Genomic DNA, 17,058 nt, shown 5'->3' with positions numbered 1-17,058 from the left:
AGGGCATCCAACTCCCATGACCATATTTCGATTCCCGGGGTGGGTATTCTAAGGTTGGAATTTTTCCAGTCTTGTCCCCACATAAAGTCGCTTTGGGGCTCACCCAGCCTCAAATCAATGGGTACTTAGGGGCAACCATGGCAGGTAAAGGTGACCGGAGCATGATGCTGATCACATCACCTCCAAAATTGCCAAGAATGTGTGGGGCCGTAAGTCGTGCACTTATAACCAGTGACGTGCACTGAGGAGGAGCTAGTCTAGCAGAGATAGATCAATCAATCTCACGTCTCTAATTATTTTCAAATCACAATATTTATTGTCTTGTTGAAGCCGCAGTTCATATACAATACTTTTTTTCACGCGCTTCTCGTACCTCTGTGACATCAGCTGGCAGGACTGGCCTAGCTCGCTCTTCCTCCGCCGCAGCACTTTCAGGTAGAAACGGGTTTTCGAAGGGAAAGGGGAGATTTCTGCCTCTACCTCCCTTGGCCCCTCGCTCCCCGCTGCAATGGTTGAAAGCCCGTGGTTTCAGGTCCCCCAGTCTATCTCCTATAGGACAGATAGGGACTGGTTTCCCTTCGATTCCTTTGTAAATCCTCTAAAGAACTCGGGGGGGAAATGTCTGCAGTACTTAATACGTTCTCTGTATTTATGCACATTGTATAATATGAATGTATAATGTGGGATGTAAAAATATAGTTTTATTGTTTATGAAATGGGAATGTATTATGTGCAGACAAAAATACTTGGAAATGTTATGCTTTATTTTATTTTTTCAAATATGGAAGATATAATGATTAAATAACAAATATTTGCTCACTCGCTCTCTCTCTCGCTCGTCTAAGTAGTGTTTTATTTAAATAAATAAAAAAAACGGGTAAGCTAAACGGTCATAAATACGAATGTATTTATTTGGGCCAAAGAACGTGCGTTCTTATTGTTGTTGGTTTGGTTTATTTTACTTCGATTTTTTGCCACATTTGGTTATCGCGAAGATGAAGATGATTGATGATGTGATGAAATTGATGAAGGAACTTCACAAAGAACACCCATGCCCAGGCCAGGATTCGAATCCGTGAAGAACGCGCATTCTTGTTCGATGTGCTGTACTCTGCAGTCGTGCAGTGAAAAATGAAATAATTTGGAATGAATTATGTATCCCAGAGTTCAAAGAGCCAAATAAATAGTATTGATTGATTGATTTGGTGTTTTAATTCCGCTTTATGCACAGTAAGGCTAATCCGGACTGGACCTACAGTTTAAAGTACGGATCCGAACTGCTAAATGCCTCCACTGGGTATCGAACCCGGGACATCTTCATTACAAGGCGACGACGCTACCACTGCGCCATCGGGGAGGCCCTGAAAATTATTGAAGAAAGTACACAAAGTGTCTATTATTACCAGTTCATCCGCGTTTTACTATGTTTGCCACCTTCCATCACTTTTTCTAGCTGTATAGATTAAATTGCCATAATAAGTAGCTAATGAGCTTTTGGGGACATTCATAAATAGAGAGCTCTTGTGGAAGGAAATAATTTGTATTTTTGTTATTTAGCGTTGCTCTTTCATCACCTAATCTTTGCTATGACGATGAACGTTGATTAAATTAAACGGGTGAAGAGTGGTTACAAGAAACACTGATGCACAGGCCAGGCTTCGAGCCTGGATCTTTCAGTAACGAGATCTTGCGATTGTGAAATTAGGGAAATCAAGAAATAAACATTATTTCAAAAAACACGAATCATATGCAAAGATTGTGTTTAAAAAATCCATTTGAAAAATACAACAGCAGAAAAGTGCAGTTTGCTTTTTTCTTTTGTTTGGCCAACCTCCCTGGGGAAGTGGTTATCATAGCGCACTACGACACCAGGGGTCCTGGTTTCAAACCCCGACCTGGGTATGCGTGTTCTTTGTGAGTATCCCTTCATCAATGTCATCATACCATCGCCCATCCTCTACCCCGAGATTAACCAAATGTGGCAAAAAGGCTACGCCAAACAACAAAAATCAAATCGTTGATTGATTGCTTGATATGCTTTATTCTATTTCACTTGTCTGCCACTTTTGGGTAATCGCGAAGATGATACGATAGAATTGATGAAGGGACACACACAAAGAACACCAATGCCCGGGCCGGGATTCGAACCCGTATGTCTATCTTCGTAGTCAAATCAAATCGTCTTTGTTGTCATCTGTAATAGGTTTGGTTCCTAATGGGGACCCCAAAGTGTGTGAGAGCTACTTAAGAATACGTATTGGATCCGGTTTCAGAAAAATGCGCGATGGGATTCGATGCGTTGTCTACGCGATACCCCCCTCTCTCCTCGCACTTTTTTCTTTATTTTTGAAAAAAAGGGCCTTGGTTGGCATTAGGTCTCAAAGGACCCTTGTTTTCCTAGCTGCATAGACACCGAAGCGGTAGCAACCACTCCCCTCCCCTTCTCCTCGTTTCCTGCCAAGAAACAAGTGTCCCTCGGAGATATCACTGGACAAGAGAGGCAGTTTACAAGTATCATAAAAAAATGGTTGCCAACTATTAGACTTTTTGCAAAACTACAGAATTTATGGAATCACCCTCCGGATAGTGTATAAACTTGCATAATACAATTCTGCGCAATGCATCTAGCAATCCAGTAAAATAAACGTATGTTATTCGAAAATTTTGTTGCGCCAATACTTGAATTGGATTTTAAAAATATTCATATTTCTCTCGTGTTTCAGTGGGATAGAAGAACTGAAATCAGACAAATATTGGCAACGATGTCTCGTGACCCTTGGTCAAAATAGGGTACGGCGGTTAGTTAAAATAGTTGCTTCCGTTCCGAACTGTGAGTGTAGACGTGAGTGCTATTGCGATTCGCGAAGGTTTCCATAGTGCGTTTTTAAGCAAAGAAAAGTTCGTTGTGTGGTTGTGCGTGTGTAGTGTGTGTGCCTGCGTGTGCGTTTGTGTGTAACAAATCAAATGTCCGAAGAAAATCAAGATCTTGTGGCCAACATTCTTCAGAGACCATTTGCTTGCAGGACATTTGAAGAAAAGGCGGCACTGATCAAGAAAGGTCGACCAACTCCACCTCTTCAAATATCGCAACAGAAGAAGAATTACACGCGCCATTTCTTACCGTCTAATTACGAAAAGACTTACTGGTTGACAGGTAGTACAACAAATAAGAAACTGTATTGCTGGAATTGCCTACTTTTCAGCACGGACAGAAATTCGTCTTGGACGAAATTAGGTTTCTGTAATTTAGGGGGTTTACCAAGGCTGTAAAAGTTCACGAAACATCCCTAACACATATTAAAGCGTCTCTTGCCTTATCTACGTTTGGCAATGTGAGAATCGAGACTCAACTTAGTGAGCAGGTTAGAAAGGAGAGGTTGCTGCATAATGAAACCGTAAAAACAAACAGGGAACTTTTGAAACGCCTGATAAACGCAGCTTGCTTTTTAGGCCAACAAGAACTCGCATTTCGTGGTGACGATGAAACAGAAAATTCAGTGAATCGGGGCAACTATGTAGAACTTCTTAATTACACCGCCCAATATGACACTTTACTAAAAAATCATCTTCAAAGTGCAACAGTTTTCAAGGGTGTTTCGAACAGAATCCAAAACGACTTGATTGAATCTATTGGATGTGCTCTTTACAGCAAAATTCAGAATGAAATTACATCATCGAAATTTGGTGCAATCATGGCTGATGAGACAACTGATGTCACGAATAAATCTCAGTTGTCAATGGTATATCGGTACATTAAAGATGGCCACGTGGTTGAGAGATTTGTTGGTTTTTGTGACGTTAGTGCTAACAAAAGAGCCCAAGCTGTTGCTGAAGTCATTGTCGCAAATGTAGTAAATATGGGCTGTTGCGACAAAGTTATAGCACAAACTTATGATGGAGCTGCTGTAATGGCTTCGGGCCTGAATGGAGTACAAGCAATCGTCAAGGAATCCTTTCCTGGAGCGGTTTTTGTTCATTACTACGCACACGTTTTAAATCTAGTACTGTCACAAAGTGCGTCAAATATTTCAGAATGTCGTATTTTTTTTGCCACCTTAGGTGGATTGGCAGCATTTTTTTCTCGGTCGCCAAAACGTGCAAAATATTTAGAAGAGTTCCTGAAACGCCGTCTCCCAAGTGTCTGTCCAACCAGGTGGAACTATTCGTCGCATCTGGTAAACACTGTGCACAAAAAGAAAGAAAGCCTACGCGAAGTGTTTTGTGTCATGATCGACCACAACAATGAACTTGAAAGAGATGTTTTGGAATCTGTAGAGGGTCACTTAGCAAACATGGAAAATTTTCAATTTTGTTTCCTTCTTGCTGTTTTCCACCGAATATTCATGCACACAGATGTTATCTTTTCCTATCTTCAGAAGCAAGCTTTGGACATTGTGTACTGCAGATATAAGGTGTCGGACACTTTAATGGCGATTCATTCTCTAAGAAATTCTTTTGATGAAATTCATGATGAAATTGTCACTGATGTGGGGCCACCACGTAGAAGACCACGTAGTTCCGATGCTTCGTTAGATCCGAAGTTAAATTTCAAGCGTTTGTTCATTGAAATATTAGATAATATACAGCAACAGATTCAGACCAGATTTCAGGACTACAATAGCATTTCATTTTTGAGTCTTTTGGACACATCCAAATTTCAGACATATAAACATCAATTTCCTTCGGAACACTTCAAGAACCTAATTGCAAGTTACGGTCGTTTCTTTGATGAAGTTCTGTTGAAAAATGAGTTGGTCGTAGCCTATTCTTCTGCTGAATTTGCAGACAAATCTCCTCACCAGCTGCTACTTTATCTGAGCGCAACGCCTGTTGGGAAGGCAATGCCACAGCTTCTCATACTAGCCTCCTTGATCTCTACAATACCGGTAACGACAGCCACCGTGGAACGATCGTTTTCAGCAATGAAAAGGATTAAGAACTACGCGAGAAACAGATGCGGACAAATTCGTCTTTCTAATCTTGCGCTTATATCAATTGAATCAAGACTGTTGAGTGAACTAAAGGAACAAGATACATTTTTTGAGTCTGTAATTGACCACTTCGCTACAGCAGAGCGTCGAATGGACTTCACATACAAATAGGTAAGTCTTTGGATTTGTCTTGTATTCTATATTGTACAGTCACAGACACTTCTGGGCTATAAGAACCCCATTAACTCTCAATGTAATCGTTACATTCCAGAAGTGTCCGTGACTGTATGTTTTGAATGGATTTGATGTTGTTATATCTATTTTATTTTTCGTTGTTTATTTGAGACGAAGAACATAATTACGGGCGCATCCAGAGAGGACAACGAGGAGCGTTAGCACCCTCTCCCCAAAAATTGTCCAAAATTTTGTTATGGCAAACGTTTTAATATTGGTTCAGCGATATTGCTCAAACATTAAAATTGTAGTTGTTCATCTGCCTGAATAAAATATACATTTTCAAATTTGTAAATATTAAAAAATATCTTAATGTTGTTTTCCCTCGCAGGAGAAAGTTTGTTTCCCTGGAAAAATCTCTGGGTACGTCCATGAACATACTAGAAATTACAGATCGATGTAGTCTCACAATATAATTTGATTTGTCGCTTGTATTATCGTCTTCGTGCTGTACACATATCGACTAACCAAATTGTTTGACTACAATGTGAGATTTTCAGGATACCTAAGCATATACCTAAAGTTTGTGTATTCTCATATCTCGCTTTATCCATAATTTTGATGATGAGGTTGTGACGATTATGATCAATCTTCAATACTACATATTGTTGCAAGTCAAGTCTTTATATTTAGCTATACTTGTCCCTAAAGGGGGGGGGGGGGGTATGACACCACCAACCCTCCTTTGGCACTCCACTGATTGCTACCCCAAGTGTCGATGTCACCGCACGTCACTGCTTATAACACCATTAAGCCTTGTTTCCATGATAAAGGAGGACGAAGCATCTTATGAATAGCGAAGAATGCAAACAAGAAGAAGGAAAACAGAGAAGAGGCAGGGATTATCTACGAAGTGAAGTGTAAAGAATGTCAGTATGTGTACATAGGAGAAACGAAAAAGAGGCTGAAAGACAAGTTGAAAGAACATAGGGATGATGTACAACTTGAAAGAGAGAGAAATGCGATATTTAAACGCACGAGAGAAACAGGACATGACATAGAGTGGGATGAGGCTAAGCAGATAGGAAGGGAGAAGAGAGTACTAGTGATAAATTTAAAATAATATATATAAACACATGAGTGAGTATCGTTGAAAGTCTTATATACGATACTCACTCAAGTAAGTGTTTATATATATATATATATATATATATATATATATATATATATATATATATATATATATATATATATATATATATATATATATATATAATTTTAAATATAAATAGTTCGTAAACGCACAAATCCAATATGTGTACTAGTGATAAAATGGAAGGAGGCTAAGGAAATATAGAAGAAAGGTGAAGAAGACACAATGAAGTGGAATGGGGGGACTGAAGTTAAACAACGAATGGAAGAAGGTGTTAGAAGGAGTGGAAAAGACAAAAGCAAAGGAGGGGAATGAAGAAAGAGAGAATAAGGAAAAAGAGCATGAGATAAGGAGTCCAACCACTTTACAGATGAAAGGAAATGTTTATCTAAATCCCCTGTCGGGTGAAACAACAGTTGACAGGAGAAGTCCACCTGCTGGAACACCTGGAAAGGAATGTTCCAGATAAACAATTTCCTAATAATCTTGTCTCTGGAGGGGAGTGATTTTTATGTATGTATATATATATATATATATATATATATATATATCTTCCTGGTTTGTACCTTATTTCATTTGTACTTGGTACAGAGTCTGAAGAAGACCTTGCTAGAAGGTTTAAACATAATGTTTAGTTTGTTTTAAAATAAAATAAATTCTGCCTTGGTCAGCATATTGAGATCTTTGTTGTCATGCACTTTCATATTCTACCACAATTTTAACAAAGAAAAACCAAGTGCACTAGTACTCAAGTAAATACAGTGTATGCACATACTTTCACATTTTGCCAATTAGAAAGGAATAGTGAGTTGAGTTGACTAGATATCTCTCTACCAAACAGATATCTTTGGATACAGTGTAATTTCTAACCTTTGTGTAGGCCAGAGTTTTGAGTTCAGTGCAATATTGAATAAAATATAGTGCATGATTTTGGAAACGCATGTGGTGGGGTGTGAAATGGGCAATGATTGACAAGCCATCCAATTAGGGACTATTATAACTGCCTTACATTTTGAATTATTTAAGTAAAATTATTTCTGCAGCTAGAAAACCTGATTGACTGCAGTGGTATTGCATACAAGTGAAATAAAATATCACATTTGAAGATAGTGGGTAAAAGTAAAGTGCTTCCCTGTGCTTTGCACCACGTCATGAAGGCCTACAGTGGGTGTGGAGTTAGGGCCCCACACTTTCTTGATCACGGCCGAAGGGGGGTGATGTGATCAGCACCATGTCCCTGGTCAACTTTACCCCCCAGAGTTTCCTCCAGGTACCCACTTCATGCAACGCTGGGTGGGTGCTGGAGCCACTTGAACAGGTGGAAAAAATCCAGGTTCTCCCCCACCGGTGATCGAACCTGGGCCTCTCGCATGTTAGTCAGATGCCCTAAAGATAGTGGGTGAAAAATTGATTTTTCTCCATGTTGCATGTTCTATACCATGCTGTACAATTGTTTCCAAAACTGTAGAGAATACGTTTACAGAGTGTAAGGAAAATATAATAAGTTTAAAGCTTTCTAGTTGCGATTTTTACAGTTACGAGGTACCGTGGTGAATTGGTGAATGGTAGAGGTGAGAAATGCTTTAGAGAAATGTAAGAAGAGTCAAATATCCATCCAGATCTCCTGCCTTAACACAGTTAAATCACTACATGTGGGGAACTGTGGTGAATGCTGTGTACGCCACAAAGCCAGACACACTGAGTGACGTGGGACATGCAATTGAGACAACTTACACTTTCCTTCCCTCAGAAACCGTATCTGCTGTTTATTGATCTGTTCAGATTATACATAATGTATTACTTCCAATGGAGGTCATTTTGAGCATCTTTAACTTTAACCCATTAAGTGTGGATGGTGTCCGCATTGTGCTGCTGTAGTGCGGAAGGCGTATATATATATGCATTATGTTTGTTTCAACTATATTCAATTTACTGTGGCGTATATAGTCACATAGACATTTGGTGAGATAGTTCTAGCTGTAGTAGAAACAAAAAAATAGAAGGCGAAACTAATTTTTCCCTTCTTTCTTTTCGTCTTCTTCTTTTTCCTCTCTTGCTACTATTTTTTGTTTCTACTACAGCTAGAACTATCTCGCCAAATGTCTGTGTGACTAAAAACGCCACAGTAAATCGAATATAGTTGAAACAAACATGAAGTGTATATATGTACCTTCCGCACTACAGCAGCACAATGCGGAGGGTGTATACTGAATTTGACGAAAAAACCTATATTTTCCAGTAGCGACTTGTTCAACAAATTCCACACTTTAGGGGTTAAGGTATGTGACAGCAAAAAGAGTTCATGCTTGTTGTTATTAGTGTTCCTGCTATTGAGGTTCCATGAGTGTAAACACTATATTGGGACACACTGTATGTAATCATAAGCTGTGAAATTATGAAACCTAACGTTTTTTTACTGTTCCTTTCAGCTGAAGGCGGCACGACCAAATTTTCACCTCAGCTATTAAGCCAAGTAAAGCAAGGTGTGTTGACTGTCCTGAATGAAGCCTTCTGTAAAACCGTAATTGAAACGCAACAGGTAACCATACTTATGCTAGTAACATATTGAATCTTTCTTTCTATTAAGAAGTTCCTTGACACTTTTTGACAATTTTTTCAGGTGAAAAATAGACTGATATACCGGGTGGTCCATTTATAATGATAGTATGGAATATCGCATGCAGAATGCATCCAATTGAAAAATTGCACAGAATAAAAGTTTGATACTATTAAGGGGGGTAAGTCAATGCCGCAAAAATTTCTCACTGGGAATTATTGGGTCTAGGAATTATGCATGATTTTTTTCGCCATAGACTTAAAACATTGAAATCCCATTGAATTTACATATATTCATAAATGCCACGAGGCACGTATTTCACAGTTTAGCTTTTATTTTTATCGAGGAAGGAAAAGACAGCTGCGTGGAAAATAAAACAGAATTCTCTCAATTCTTTTCCTTTATTAGTGTCCTTTGCAGAACAATCTAGCTGATATATCTTAAAATTAATTAGGTAAATTTGAGTTGTAAATTTTATGCAATTAAAAATTTTTCATTGATAAGTACAGTATATCCAATAACATTTGTGACTTAAGTTTGTATACTCTGTCCCAGGAATCTTGGATCAAGCGAACAAAAATGAGTCCTGTGTGCAAATATTGACTCTAAGAGCAGGCTTGTTAAAGGTCCAGGAATTTTAAATAAATTCAATTACGGCCCAGGAGAGAAAGTCAGCAAGCATAAATGGGTTCTGGACTGTAAAGAACCTTTTTAGCTGTAAAGTATTTTAATTCGGTCCAGGAACCTTTTTTCTGGATCAATTTAAATACGATCCAGGAACATTTTTTCAATTACACAAAATGCAACTTGGATCGAATTTAAATTGTGCTAGAAAAAAGGTTCCCGTTCTGTTACGGACCTAAATAGAACCCATTAGAATGTGTGGATTTCTGGATCCTTTATAATCCCAGGTTTGATAATTTCCACGAATTGTAAATAAATTCAGTTGTCCCTCCGGAAGAGAAGATCAGCAAGTGTAAATGGGTTCTACGCTGTAAAGAACCTTTTTCAGGACGAATTTAAATATGGTCCAGGAACCTTTCTTCTGGTTTAATTTAAATTCGATTTATACTAGCTTAAAGTAGGTTGGGTAATGCATGGTAACACATTTTGATATCTAAATTCCTATAATTCAACAATTATGCATTACCTAAGCTAACCTAAATCTTATATAACTCCTGTTCCCATTTGCATCCAATTTTCAAATTTTGTATAGTTACGAGGGTCACTATTTATATTTTGAGCCTAACAATGAAAAAACAGGAATTTGGCATTGAAAACTGCTTTATTGTTTTTCGAAGTATTCTCCTTTATGGTCAATACACTTTTGCATTCATTCGAACCATTTGTCAAAGCAGTTTTTCCAATCTTCTTGAGACACCTCCATAATATGGTTTTTGAACGCATCAACGGCATCTTCCGCCGACGAAAATCGTTGTCCACGCAATTTATTCTTGACATTTGGGAACAAGAAGAAGTGCCAAATCAGGACTGTACAGTGGATGACCCATCAATTCGATTTTTTGACTGTTCATAAAGTCGGTTGTTAGACGAGATGTGTGACAGCTGGCATTGTCTTGATGAAGAATGATCCGACGGCGTTTGTTTGTTTTCCGTATTTGACCGAAGATCTCTGGCAAACAAATTGTTGTGTACCATTCAGAGTTGACCGTTCTACGTTCCTCTAAAGGCACAGTTGCCACATGACCAGTTTTCCCGAAAAAACAGGCGACCATTTGTTTCGATGTGGTTCGAGCGCGAACAACTTTTGTTGGATTGGGTTCATCTTGAAACACCCATACAGTCGACTGCTGTTTACGTTCCGGCTCATATGCATATATCCATGATTCGTCACCTGTTACAATCTTATATACATCTTTTGAAGCACCACTATTGTATTTATTGAGCATTTGTTTGCACCAATTGACGCGAGCATCTCTTTGAGTTTTTGTCAAATTGTGTGGAATCCAACGAGAACATACCTTTCTCACAGCTAAATGATCATGTAATATTTTATATATGCTGGTGGAACTAATGCCTATGGTTGCCTCAATCTCACAGTATGTCACATGGTGATCTTGCAGTATTAGGTTTTGCACAGCATCAATGTTTTCTTGAACAACAACTGATTTTGGACGACCTTCGCGAATGTCGTCGGTGAGCGAATGGCGGCCACGATTAAATTCGTTATACCAGCGTTTCACAGTGGCAAAGGATGAGGCTTCATCGCCAAATGTGGAAGTAAGTTGATCGATGCACTCTTGCCTTGATAATCCACGTCGAAAATCGTAAAAAATCATCGCACGAAAATGTTCACAAGTTAATTCCATTTTATTGTTGTCGCGCAATCTCCAAGGCAACATACTTTACTTACTTACTTAGTCGATCCTCTTCTACCTTGCGGTGTTGAGGTTTCCCAGAGGGTCTTCCATCGGATTCTGTCTCGGGCCAGCTCCTTTGCTCTCCTCCACTCTCCTCCTCTAGCCTCTACAGCTGCCTTCACATCTTCTTCCCATGTTCTTCTGGGTTTCCCGCGTGGTCTTGCTCCTTGCATCTTTGCATTCAAGGCTTGTTTAGCTATTCTGGAGTCTTCCATTCTTTGTATGTGCCCAAACCATCGTAACTGGTTCTGTTCGATTCTCTCAAGCACTGGTAATACGCCCAGGCTAGCTCTAATGGTCTGATTCCTAATTTTGTCTCTTCTTGTTTTCCCTTCTATTTTGCGGAGAAATCTCATTTCTGAAGCCTGTATTTTACTCCTATGTTTATTTGTCAATGTCCAGGTTTCACTACCATAAAGTAATGTAGGTAAATATATCACTTTATACACACGGATTTTCGTATTTTTGGTCACTAATGGATTATTTAGGAAATTTCTCTTTAGCGCATTAAAGAGTCTCCCTGAGGCTTGGGATCGAGCTATAATTTCACCATCTATTCTACCATCTTGCTGCACTATAACCCCGAGGTATTTAAAATCTGTAGTCTGTTCTAATGTCGTTCCATTATTCAAAGCAATCTGATGTATATTTGGCTGTCGTGCCATCATCATGGTCTGAGTCTTTTTATCATTTATCTTCATACCCCTCTTTTTTAACTCTTTTTCCCAGATTCTCACGTTCTTTTGTAAATTACTTTCGGAATCTCCCAATATTAATATGTCATCGGCGAAGGCATGAAGGTTTATATATATTGGTTTTAAAAACCTATACCCCAGCTTGAATTTCTGTACCTTCCCATTGCATGATTTAATAACATCATCCATTAAGGTGATAAAGAGGAGTGGGCTAAGGATACATCCTTGTTTAAGTCCTACTATAGTCTCAAATTCTTGAGACTCTGCATTGCAGGTGCGGACATAGTTTCTACATTTCTTATACAGACTCTGCGTTGCTGTAATTAATTGATTGCTAACCTTTCTTTGTTTTAGTATTTTCCATATTTCATCCCTCGGAATGGTGTCGAAGGCTTTCTCTAGATCTATGAAAGCCATATGTGCCTCTTTTCCATATCTCATCAGTTTTTCACTGATCTGTCTGATGGTAAATATGAGGTCTTGTGTGCTTCTTCCTGGTCGGAATCCGCACTGTGCCTCGTCTAGCTGTGGCTCTACCACTTTCCTTATTCTATCTTCTAGTATCCTCGCATATACTTTCCCCGGCACACTCAATAGCGATATCCCACGATGGTTTTTGCAGTTTCTATTATCTCCTTTTTTAAATATTGGCACAATGACACTACACTCCCATTCAGCTGGTATCTTCTTTGCTTTCCAAATTAGATTAATAATCTTGAGTAGTATGTCTTGACCACTTTTGCCCATGAATTTAAGCATCTCAGGTGCTATCTGGTCATGTCCTGCCGCTTTGCCTAGTTTCATTTTCTTTAGTGCTCTTTTTAGCTCCTCCATAGTTATTTCTTCTTCAGTTTCTCCCTCCTCTTGGTGTTGCTGTTTTTCTTCCTCAGTCTGTTCTTTCTCCTTTTCTCCAATTTCCATATTTCCTCCAAGCAGTTCTTGGAAATATTCTTTCCACCGCTCCATAATGTCATTTTCACTTCGGAGGAGGTTACCACTTTTGTCTTTTATGAACTTAAGAGGACATTGCTTCTCTGTTCGCATCGATTTTAATACTTTGTAGAACAGCTTTTGGTTATTTTGTAGGTTTCCTTCCATTGCTTCTCCAAATTTTTCCCATGACTGTTGTTTTGCATCTTTCACTATATTCTTCACTACTAATCTTTGATGTTTATAAGCTTCATAGTCACTTAAATGTTTTGTAAGTAGGTATTTTTTCCACCGTTGCTTCTTTTCCTTTACCATTTCTTTTATCTCTTCCGTCCACCATGCTGTTCTTCTCTGTTGTTGCTTTCCGCTGGACTTTCCGCAGATTTCGGCCGCTGCTCCTAAGATTGTCTCTTTATATAAACTCCATATTTCTTCCAGTTTATCTTCTCTCATAGTGGGCCATTCCAATGTTTCCACCCTTTGTTTCACAGCCTCTTGATAGTCTTTTTGTCTTGCCTCTTCTCTCAATTTATATACCTTTATTCTTTCTTTAGGTTTCCTTTTGTTATCACCAGCGTCATTGGTCTTAATATTAACATGTAACTGCATAATTACTAAATAGTGGTCACTTCCAATCTCGTAACCTCTATATGCTCTTGCATCTAAGATAAATCTCCACTGTTTCCTCTGTGTCAATATGTAGTCAATAATAGATTTTTCCTTTCGGCTGGGGACTTCTCTTGTATATCTATGTGTTTCTTTATGTGGGAACATTGTGTTCGTAATTACAAAATCATTTCCTGCACACATATCTAGTAATCTTCTCCCATTATTATTCTGGTGCGTCTCGCCGTATTTCCCTAACAGCCCTTCCATTCCTTCTATGTTATTTCCAACTCTGCCATTAAAGTCACCTAATAAAGGCAACATAAACAACACAAATGAAGCTATCGACAAAACATTTGAAGTATGTTATGGTCAATAATGCCAGACGATTCCGTGCAAACGTCAAATCGTGCCTAACTTCAATCAGTGTTGCCAAGGCTCAAAATATAAATAGTGGCCCTCGTATTAAGCAATAGTGCATAAATGGGATATAATTTTTAAATAATAATAATAATAATAAATCATCTTCAAGTGTTTTTTACCCTGACGTAAGCATGTAATATTTTTTATGAAGGAGCCCTTCAAGTCCTTTCCAATGCCATCTAAATCACTTCTATAAGTGCCCTGATTGCTGAAATATTGCAATTTAAAATTACCAAGATGGTGGATAAATTGGTAGAAGTCACACATTTTTCACCCCTGTAATTTTTTAAACACACAAGATATGGATCTATAACTTTTCATTGGTTCCTACCTTATGTGGCTCTTTTGGTTGAGGACCTTGATTGATAAGTTTTGTAAGTGATATTTATAGACAGGAAGCCTACTGTTAGATTAAAATTATAGATATTTGAGTTTGGACTCCAATTAAAAATTAACCAATAGACCTACATAAAAACGAGTTACATCAAAATTTAACTTATTCAATTCTGCATTAATCTATGCTAACATTTTTTTTAGTATGCCATCTATTTTTTTATCATCGTGAGAACAGAAAAGTGCTTTTTGTTTTTAGTTTTGCAAACGATCACTCTCTTTGAAATTCTATAAATAAAAAAACTGGTGGTCCAATCGTGATGAAATTTTAGTATGGTGCAGGCAGAAAGGTTTTTAAACACAATTCTTAATTATCAGATTTTTAAAATTTGTCAAAAAAAACACTCATATCAATTTTCCGAAACACCTTTTTCTTAGTGTTTTGAAGCTCTTTACATCTGTTTTCAAAATCCATTTTCATTATCCATTCACATTGCAAAACCAATTTTATGCAGATTTTTATTCAACAGAGTAAGGATGTACGTGGAACGTGGCAACACTGTACACACTGACTCTCAGTAACAGCCTGCAATTTCCACAGTTAAACAGACATCACTGTAGGATTTCAACGAGAGTGAACGTTTTGCAAAACTAAAAAAAGGCACTTCTCATGACGACAAAAAGTAGATGGCATACTCAAATAAAATTTGGTTAGCATAGATTAATGCAGAATTGAATAAGATAAATTTTGATGTAACTCGTTTTTATGTAGGTCTATTGGCTAATTTTTAATTGAAGTCCATACTCGAGATCTGTATTTTTTAATCTGAGAGTACTATTGTCTATCCGTATCACTACAAATTTTGTCGCGTTTCAACAGGAATATATCAATGGTAACCATGAACACTTGGGATGATGTTGCATGCATCGCATTCGGGTTAGCTTGAGCTCTGGCATGTGCAAAGTGGGAAATGTTTGTCGTCTGCAGAAGATGTCACGTGACTCATAGGAGCAGTGTTGCAATTCGCGCAAGTTACAATTCCACTAGACATGAAACTGGCAAAGGCTATATGCTATGCTGTTGTCTTATTAAAAAAAATATTTACGAATCTTCATGGTCGTCAAATTCGTCAATTGTTCTACGAATGACACACTTGTCAAATTAGTCCACATCACTTTCTTTCTTCTGCGTGGTTGCGTTACTAATCCCTTCCCAGTTAGTTTGTTGCGTTTCAAAGTACTTACTGGCACACCAGTAGCTGCGGAAACATGCTTTTGCACTTGTTTAACATGCAACGCAAGAGCACTGTCAGCTTCTTCCTTCATAAACTTATGCACGTTGAGATAATTTCTCTACTCTGACTATCAATCACTTTGCTTTCTCCAGTATTCTTTCCAGTTTGAACCTTAGCTTCCATTGAATTAAAACACCCTAAGCAACACAGTTGAACAATCGCCTTACTTGTGGTAATAGATGCCCCCTCCCCCCCCCCTGAAGAGGAGAGGGAGGATGCCTCTTTCTCAGAGGGGGCTTAATAAATGGGGGTTTCACCGATACAAAGAATAATCTGTCATTCTTTTCATTGAACTATCACCTTCTCAAACTGTCGCTTTAAAAAACAAAAACTAAATGCAGACACCAGTAAGTACCACACACCCCTTGAAGTCAGATTACGAATATAAATAATTGTTAAGGCGGTTAGCAACTCTGATCTCAGTGGAACACTTGCATCATTGCACTGATGGCAGGCTTCTGCGCAGCTAAAGGCCAGAGCTCAAGCTAAACCGAATGGCCTGTACATGTAGGGTAAAAAGTGCTGTTTCTTGAGTTCAACAGAATTCATATCCTTGAAATGAACAAAATGTAATTAAGAAAAATTGTTCATTTACTCTGTGAAAGGGTAACACCATGTATACATGACCCTCCTGTGTACATACAGAGTGGAACACCAATTTTGCATTTTTTCAGATTACGCATTTTTCTACATTTGAAGTTTTTTTCACCTTGGTCGGCCAAAAAAGTGAAAAAATCGAGGTTCCACTTTATATGCTGTATCTCCTGCCCTTCCAGAAAATTTCCTGGAAGTACCTGTGAATGGTGTAAATGTGTATATACTATTTTCTCCTTTAAAATTGATTGTGGGTAGAAAATAAGTTAGTAAGCATTTCACACACTTGTTTAGTCATTTCTAATAAACATGTCATATTTTTCATCAACAGGATAAAACAGACATGGATAGAAGCTTCATAGAAGCATTCCTGAGGAGAATTAAAAGATTGATCCAATTTGTTCCTGTGCAGTGACACTGCAGAACCTAGTGGAGTATCAGTAAACTTTATTTAAGTCAGCAGGTCATCAGTGCACCATTTTATGTGCCAACAAAATCATTGTATGCAAGGAAATCTTGAACTGAGTATAATTGTTGTTTTGTTAATTTGTGAAACTGTGCAATTTTGTATGATTCCATAATTTTCATTATTATTACAATTTTTTCTAAAATAGCCTTTCTTTTCTTTTCTTTATGATGAATTCCTTCATTGAATTGTTGTATTGGTGTGTACGTGCTTTCCACAGAATGAGGCACGTGTGCTGCAGACTCTTCTGTTTGCATTTTATCCGATGGAGTGCAGGACGATTACTTCCACAAGTTGGTATGCTTATGATATTTTTTCTGTGATACTGGACTCAGTGCTACCTAATTAAATGCACAGTCATGAAATTAAGAGGCTGGAAGAAGTTCGCACTGTCGCCACGTCAGAGCACACACAACCCTGCGTGTTCAGAGGTTTTAAGGGAATAAAGATCTCACTGCAGAGTTGCTCTTTGTAATTCATGTGATACAAACTGTCAGTATTTGCTCGAAAAATCAGGGAA

General features: G+C 38.2%; 1 protein-coding gene across 1 annotated transcript in view; it reads left to right on the top strand.

Annotated features, from left to right (window-relative positions):
• LOC145981192 (nuclear pore complex protein Nup205-like) overlaps positions 1-16,744 on the top strand; it is a 241,218-nt gene extending 224,474 nt beyond the window's left edge. Inside the window, exons 32-33 of the mRNA XM_083114313.1 lie at positions 8,688-8,797; positions 16,404-16,744. Of these exons, the coding sequence (XP_082970439.1) occupies positions 8,688-8,797; positions 16,404-16,487 (194 nt within the window). The 3' untranslated portion in view covers positions 16,488-16,744. The remainder of the gene's footprint in view (positions 1-8,687; positions 8,798-16,403) is intronic.
• The last annotated feature ends 314 nt before the right edge of the window (positions 16,745-17,058 follow it).

Source organism: Lepisma saccharinum, chromosome 29 (assembly GCF_977018435.1).
Source record: "Lepisma saccharinum chromosome 29, izLepSacc3.1, whole genome shotgun sequence".
Taxonomy (NCBI): Eukaryota; Metazoa; Arthropoda; class Insecta; order Zygentoma; family Lepismatidae; genus Lepisma; species Lepisma saccharinum.
Note: the sequence above shows the minus strand (reverse complement) of the source record. Positions and strands in the feature narration are given on the sequence as shown.